Source organism: Camelina sativa, chromosome 13 (genome assembly GCF_000633955.1).
Source record: "Camelina sativa cultivar DH55 chromosome 13, Cs, whole genome shotgun sequence".
Classification (NCBI taxonomy): Eukaryota; Viridiplantae; Streptophyta; class Magnoliopsida; order Brassicales; family Brassicaceae; genus Camelina; species Camelina sativa.
The window spans coordinates 14,584,223-14,591,419 of NC_025697.1; the positions used below are offsets into that span (position 1 = coordinate 14,584,223).

A 7,197-nucleotide genomic window follows, 5' to 3' on the forward strand; every position below is an offset into this window, starting at 1 on the left:
TGGAACAGTTAGATGGTTTGGTGAAGAGTTTGGGGTTCACACAGAAGAAAGCGGATTCGCAGGTGAGGTGGTCAGTCCTCAATACCATCCTGCTTCTACGTCGCCATGAGATAGCTCGATCCAAGCTCGCTCAGGCTATGTCCAAGGGAGAATCTGTTGGATCTTGTATCCAAATCATAGAAGATTCCATTGATCCTTCTGATATATAGAAATCCAATGTCTTCTCTTCTATTTCGGATAGATTCATCATGTAAAGAAGCATTTTTAATACATTATTAATAGAGGGCAACATCTTTTAACAAACACTATGTGTTTTATTTTCATTTCACATTTAAATGAGTTGGACTTGAGATTTGGATGCTTAATTAAAATTCATATTCTGACTTCTGAGGAACTATGGACACAAGTCATCGTTCCTTTTGTCTTGAGTTTGAATGGGTTTCTAGTGTTTTGTAGTCATTTCCGTCTTTGTTTGCACGAAACCATGACCACTGGGTTTAATTGTGCTAGGCGAGTAAGAAAAAACTTTGCATTATACACGATTTAACCCCTAAGTAAGTATCATAGCATGCCCTTGTCCCCTAATGGTATCTTGCGGTATGCGGAACATGAACCTAATGACGCTTGGGTTGTAACTTGTACCAATATCTATCCACCCACTATTCTCGTAGAAGTGGACAGAGATTTCAGCTACATGAACAAATCTCCAACCTAAACTCCAGAAAGAGGCCACAAAACAATAAACTTAAACCCTCGTTGCACGAAAACTTTTGGTCACCAATTTCCAAGAGCCGTCATCCTAAACCCAAGATACAGATGTCTTGTCTACACCACACTGTAAAACATCAACTCATTCTGAAATAGATTTACACATTCCATTTGGCATACCGTCAAAATGCAAAATCAAACTCTCTCTAAGCCTGAGAACAAAAAGCCACGATAATTTCAATCACTTCAATACAGTGTTTGGCACTTAACATTAAAGAGGTAGGTTTCAAATCCAAAATAACAAGGAAGAAGCAGTCTCAGATCCATATCTACCCTCCCCGAGAAATTCAGAACATGAGCTATATACATGAGCAATTTTTATTATTTCCAAATGTTATTGATGCTAAGAAGGTACCGAGAAAGTAGCTATATACAGATATATAAACACCAGATAATCACATGATTGTACAGAGGGTTATTATTAAATCATAACTTAGTCCCCTAACCTCTTTACAGAGGGAAGTGGTCTTTGCCATCACCATCATCATTACTATCATTACCATCATCACCGAAAAGATTCAACCCGGTAACATCCCAGTTAGCATCTCTATAGTTGAAGCTGGAGCTGCTAACATTATACTTAACCTCATGAAACAAGTTGAGATTATCCACAAGCTTATGGAACACATTGCAACCACAGCACTGCACGAAGACAGTGCCGTCAGTGTAAGCATGTGGATTAATAGCTCTTGTAGTTCTCTGACCACAGACGTTGCAAGTGAAGGCAACACGCATTCGCCTACGAGGCGATTTCGTGAACAGTGACCATGGAAACGTCGAAACCGTCTCTGTATCGGGTTTAGCCGGTAGAGACGGTCCTTCCATACCTGAACCGGTTGTCCAGCCTTTAACCGAGGCTGCACTCAACACCAATCCCATTGCTTCATCCTATATAAACAAATCAAAATCACGAATCAAACAAAAAAAAAAAAAAACCTAATCAATTTCGAATTCCACAAGAGAGATCGAGGTTTTTTTTTTTACATTCGAGAGTGTTCGATTTTGGAAAAGAGGAACGAGGCTTGATGAGTTCGATTCGGATTGTTGCGGAGGATCATAATCTTTGTCTTCTTTCTCTGAGAATTCAAAACAATAATAAGATTAAGAGAACGATTCGAAAACAAAAAAAAAAATCACGATCTCGAGAGAGATTGACCGGAAGAAGAAATGGAGATTAAGTTTTGTATACTCTTGGAGAGACGGACGATTCTGGGAGAAGATGATGAGTCTGTTCTCTTCTTTGGAGAGAAGATTGAGATTGGTGAAGATGAGGACGAGATGATTGTTGCTGCAGAGCTTAAAGCTGAAGCTTCCATGGTTCGATCGATCTAGAAGAAGAAGCTTACACAGAAATGAAACTTTTGTTTCTTTCCCCTTTTGGTTTTGAGTTTATCTTTGGTTTGTTCTCTGAGAGATATTTTTTTGTATATTTTATAAAAATAAATAATAAATAAATAAAAACCCAAAAAAAGACTTACTTTAAATTAAAACTAAAATATTATTTATTAAATCTACATAAAAATTTGTTTAAATTGTTTCTTTTATACATCTTGTTCTTTACCAACAGCTTTATACAGATCTTGGACTACACTGCTAACAAATTTGTCATCTTCTACAGAGCTACTTATCATTTTCTCATAGAACAAGATCCCTTTCTCCGCCTTACCACAGCTCATGTATCCCTTTAGGATCGTGCGCTTGCAAGCATTGTCTGGAGTTATACCGGCTTCAGACATCTTGGAGTATATTCTTTCGGCATCATCCATCATCCCAGCTTTGACAAAAGCAGAGAGCAATGAACTGAAATGGCTGTGAGATAGTGGGATGCCTTTCTCTTCCATGAAAGTTATGGTCTTCTCCGCTTCTGCGTACTGTGAACTCTCGGCATAGGCTTGAACTAAAGAGAGATATGTGGATGATGAGTCGGTACAGCGACCACTTCTTTCCATTGCTTGCAGAAGTTCATCGACCTCGCTATGGAGTCTACTGCTTGCACATATCTTGACCATCATGTTGTAGCTAGGCTGCAATTATTCTCCCCAGCATTAACAATTATCATAATGTTAAGCCCACTAAATAGACCTTGAGAACATTTTGGCTTGAAAATGTAAAACATACCGTTCCAGGTTTAATCCCTTTCTTCTGCATTTCAGTAAACAATGCCAATGCTTCACGCATTTTTCCTGGAAAGAGCAAGATTCATTTGTTAATGTAAGAACCAGAATCAAGACCGGTCAATGTTACACAAAGGTTTCACGTCTGCGAGAAACTGTGATCTATATATCATACACGACACATAAATAAAAATTTCTCGATTAAATGCATACCAGCCTTTCCATAATGCATGATCATATTTGTGTATATTTTCTCGTCCAGATATAATCCCGATCTACGAGCGCTACTAAAAATCTCAATTGCTTTGTCCAGCTGCAGACCCCGCCCGTATACGCTGTATCACCGACCAAGATGGCTGGAATATTAGATATTGACCAACTTCAGTCTTAACATAAGGAACCAGATCTAATGCAGTTACCTGATCATTGTGTTATAGGTCTGAATCGAACAAGGAACACCTGAGTTATGCATCCGCTCATAAATTTCGGATGCATATTGTAGTTTACCTGTGACAACAGAGGTTTGAGTGTTGGTTCAATACACCATAAAATTAAGCTGCAATTGATAAACGATTTATTCTCTTCTACCTGCTTCTAGCATTGCCTTGATAAGAGTATTATACCCCACGGTGTCAAGCTCCATACCGTTTTCAAGGCAGGTCTGTGATATATGTTCTGCTTCCCGGTGTTTCCCTGTAATTAGGATAATACAATTTTCTTACATAACATCTCAAAACTGCAACTAACATGAATATAGAACATGTATTATAACTAAAGTCTGCAAGTAGTTGATTGAAATGTAACAGTCATATATCAATTCATAATTTCCAATGCCATTCTAAAACCTTCAGCTCAAAATTTCCAATCATCATTTGCTACAATAAAGATTATTTGGGGATCTGATTTTCTTTGAAGTTTTTTTGGGAACTTTCCATTTGACATACCTCGATTTGTTAGAGCATTAACAAGTATGCTGACGGTAACAGCTCCTGGGTCAATGCCCTTTTTTGCTGATTCCATGAAGAGTCCATATGCATCTTCAAGCCAGCCACATCTCACGTAAGCATCAATCATTGAGCTGATAACAGATTTTCCCAGATTTTTAGATTCTTCTGCTGTACGGTAAAGCCGTTTCGCCTCTTTAAGCTTATGTAGCCTCCCATAAACAGCAATCAAAGTCGCGACTGTTTCTTCCTCTATCGTGAGTCCTAGTTCAATAATCAAATCGGCAAGAATCTCTGCTTTAGATACATCACCTGCATAAAAAAGAACTTAATCTTAAACAGCATATCCAGAGCTTGTTAACAAGCATCCAGAACGAACAACAAAGAACCAGATTGAACTTTCTACCTTCTCTCACAAAGCTAATTATGACTCGATTTACTGCCAATGAACCATGATCAGTCGTGAACATTAATTTCAGTATTGCTTCAGTCTCATTCAAATTTCCCTCTTTTAGTCGCAAATTGAGCAGCAATCCTAGAGCTGTGAGATCAAGTCGACTCACGTTTATAACTGCTTCGTGTTTAACTTGCTTGTTTCTTTCGATATGCATTGCCTCTACAAGTGTTTGTACAAATCTGTTATCCTTAACCCCGGCTTCTCTACTCATTTTCTCTACCAGATATCTAGCTTCTGCTACCATTCCCTCCTTGCAATATACTCTCATAGCCGTCTTGTAAAGCTCTATATCAAAGTCCACTTGATCAGCCATTATCTGCTTGATAAAAACCTTAGCTTTCTCTCCTAAATTGAGTCTGGTATACAAATTGAGCATGTCGTTACAAGAACTAGCATCAGGAAGTCCAGTCTTTGATAAAGCTCGAAATGCTTCCTCAGCACAGTCAACATTCTGTATCTTAGCATAACACTGTAACATCAAAATAAAGGCAAATCTGGAAAAAGGAACCTCTCTGGTCTTCATCATTTCAATTACATCTAATGCCTTGACAACATTTCCCGAGTTCAAATGAACTTGAGACATTGCCAAATACGTTTTCTCATCAGCCAGTAGATTCAAACGTTCAGTCTCCTCAAACATACTTTGCGCATCATGGAAAAGTCCAAGCTTCCCATATATTCTGATGATCAACCCACGAATGACCTCATCAGCTGGAATTTTATTTCTTTCCATGTCTGCAAAGAGAGAAAGCGCTTTCGGGTAATTCTCAGTTTTGTAATATAAACTCAACATAGAAGCACAAGTATAGTTGCTCGGAACGATTCCTTGAGATCTCATATCCTCATACAACCTAACAGCCTGATCCCAATCACCAGCCTTCACACTAAAACCAATAACCGAGCTGTAAGTTACTTCCTCTGGGACAAACCCCAAGCTTTTCATCTCACCAAAAGTTTCCAACGCATCCTCGTTAAAACCCTGTTTAGCATATGAGCTCACAACTAACGTATACGTGAATTCAGTCGGTGGCACACCTTCCTCGACCATTTCTAACCAGAAATCAATCACTTTCTCATGAAGTGAAAGTGATTTCTTCTGAAGAGACGACATCATGAAATTATACACGGAAGAAGCTAAAATGATCCGCCTTTCTTGAACAGCTTTGTAAAACGTCAACATAGCGTTGTGACGTCCCCATCTAGCGTATGTACACAACATTGTACCACAAGCTACTGCATCTGGTTCACATCCCACTTCAAGCATTTCCAAAAAAGTTTCCTCAGCCATCTTAATCTTCCCGACTTGTCCATACAACCGAAGAACAATCGTATAGACAACTACATTCGGACGGTAAGTTAACTGTTTAACACAAAAATCTATCACCAAAACTTTCATTAAACCAAAAATCTACAGAATCCTCAAAGATAAAAAAGGTGGAAGAACAGAATCGAACCTGCAGTTTCATCCAAGAGAAGAAATCTCGAACTTGTCTCCAACCTCTTTGTTCTTTTAAAACGACACACATATCTCTAAAGCTCAGCTTCGTCACAAAGCTACTCATCACGAATCTCATATCATCACCACTACCTTGTCTCCTCTGTGACAAGCCTCTCACGGTTTTAATCGCAGCCACCACATGTTTCCCGTACATCTGACCATTCCGATCATCTTCCAAATACTGAACCATTTGCTCAGGAGTTCGCTTAATCCATTTGGGAGTCATAGCGTGTGAGCCTTGGTTCCTTCTCAACGTGCTTAGATACTGTGCTTTCTTCTTTATGATTCGTCGAGCGTCGTCGTCTGATAACGGATGTTTCGGCCTCTCGTATCTCGGTTTCGGTTTTTCTGGGTTACCGTCGCTGAGTGACCACGGGTCGGGTCGTACTCCGGGGGAAGAAGATGACGTTACTGATATTTTTGACTTTCTTGAGGGTACTTTGGGAAGAAAAATTGAAGGATTGAAGTGCGTTGTGGAAGTGAGGAAGTCACTCCTCATTGCTTCTTCTTAAATTTCTCCGGCCACAACCTCGCCGTCGCCGTATCCACTACAACTCAAAGACAGTCTCATAATTTAGACCTGTGATTATCCGGTTTTATTCGGTTGAATCTGTTTTGGTTTGTCTCCAATCAAAATCAACTTAATTTCCGGTTTATATCGTTTGATTATTTAATTTAATCTTCATTCTTTTTTAATCTTTGCGGTTTGATTACTTAATTTGATTTTAGTTTAATCTTTATTTTTCTCTTGATTTTCTATTTTTAATTTTTTGGCCTATTTTCTTACCGCAATATTATTATTACCCAACATGTTAAAATTTACTAAGCTTCGGAATAGTCTGATTATCCTATATACACTAAGTTAAATTCCAACTTAGTGACACCTACACATTCTCCAAATTATGTCGCAAAAGATATGTGCGATTTTGACAAAAGGAAGAGAGAACTATGTGTTCTTTGAGTTGAGACCCCAAACTGCTTTCAGGTCAAGCTCCCAGTATTCACCATCACCACACGGTGTCACGCTTCTCTCGTGTCTGAACGCAGGAATCTGATGCCAGAACCGATACGCTTCAGTCTTTGGAATGTCTACTACACAACCAGCATTTGACTGTTGACTCCTTTCGTAGAAAGGCTTGTTATTGAACTCTTTCGCAATCAAAGACACCACTTGTATCCTCTGCTTGTCGGTTTCCACTACTTCTACAATCTCAAGTTCTTCAGCCTCAGCAAAGTTTGTGGTATTCCAGTTCTTGTACAGAGCCCAGATCTCACCCTTCCCTGGGTATACTTCGAATCTGTTCTTTTTACTCTTCACGGCTTTAACCTGATGTGAGAAGCTGCTAGGTGAAAGGACTTCTGCTTTACCGGTTTTCAATTTGAAGCGGCCACAGCACACGGGTCGTGCCATGTGTA

General features: G+C 39.1%; 3 protein-coding genes across 6 annotated transcripts in view; all 3 read right to left on the reverse strand.

Annotated features, from left to right (window-relative positions):
* LOC104736783 lies at positions 1,066-2,186 on the reverse strand. Of its 2 annotated transcripts, none has more exons than XM_010456839.2 (3): positions 1,925-2,186; positions 1,753-1,844; positions 1,066-1,656 (listed from the first exon to the last, which is right to left on the reverse strand). In XM_010456839.2, exons 1-3 carry the CDS (start codon positions 2,082-2,084, stop codon positions 1,219-1,221), a joined length of 690 nt encoding a protein of 229 aa, XP_010455141.1. In that variant the 5' UTR covers positions 2,085-2,186; the 3' UTR covers positions 1,066-1,218. The 2 variants fall into 2 exon arrangements, with proteins under 2 accessions (XP_010455141.1, XP_010455142.1); XM_010456840.2 differs by having other exon boundaries at positions 1,958-2,185.
* On the reverse strand, positions 2,253-6,280 carry LOC104736785 (pentatricopeptide repeat-containing protein At5g27270-like). 2 transcript variants are annotated; one of them, XM_010456841.2, is made up of 8 exons: positions 5,738-6,280; positions 4,233-5,643; positions 3,827-4,138; positions 3,471-3,575; positions 3,302-3,389; positions 3,096-3,217; positions 2,887-2,951; positions 2,253-2,792 (listed from the first exon to the last, which is right to left on the reverse strand). In XM_010456841.2, the coding sequence occupies exons 1-8, from the start codon at positions 6,278-6,280 to the stop codon at positions 2,310-2,312; spliced, it is 3,129 nt and encodes a 1,042-aa protein (XP_010455143.1). In that variant the 3' UTR covers positions 2,253-2,309. The 2 variants fall into 2 exon arrangements, with proteins under 2 accessions (XP_010455143.1, XP_010455144.1); XM_010456842.2 differs by having other exon boundaries at positions 2,310-2,792; positions 4,233-5,660; positions 5,738-5,856.
* Positions 6,592-7,197, reverse strand: part of LOC104736786 — a 6,007-nt gene continuing 5,401 nt past the window's right edge. Inside the window, exon 3 of one of the 2 annotated variants that reach the window (XM_010456845.2) lies at positions 6,592-7,192. In XM_010456845.2, the coding sequence (XP_010455147.1) occupies positions 6,728-7,192 (465 nt within the window). In that variant the 3' untranslated portion in view covers positions 6,592-6,727. The remainder of the gene's footprint in view (positions 7,193-7,197) is intronic. The other variant, XM_010456846.2, reaches the window with a different exon arrangement.

Bases quoted from the DNA above. Each gene is read 5' to 3' on its own strand.
- LOC104736785 (XM_010456841.2), bottom strand. From the start codon at position 6,280: ATGAGGAGTGACTTCCTCACTTCCACAACGCACTTCAATCCTTCAATT. The intron at 4,139-4,232 runs GTAGAAAGTTCA...TTTTTTATGCAG, and splicing joins AATTAGCTTTGTGAGAGAAG to GTGATGTATCTAAAGCAGAG. The intron at 3,390-3,470 runs GTAGAAGAGAAT...CTGTTGTCACAG, and splicing joins CAAGGCAATGCTAGAAGCAG to GTAAACTACAATATGCATCC.
- LOC104736783 (XM_010456839.2), bottom strand. From the start codon at position 2,084: ATGGAAGCTTCAGCTTTAAGCTCTGCAGCAACAATCATCTCGTCCTCA. The intron at 1,845-1,924 runs GTCAATCTCTCT...TTGAATTCTCAG, and splicing joins AATCTCCATTTCTTCTTCCG to AGAAAGAAGACAAAGATTAT. The intron at 1,657-1,752 runs GTAAAAAAAAAA...TTGTTTATATAG, and splicing joins AAAATCGAACACTCTCGAAT to GATGAAGCAATGGGATTGGT.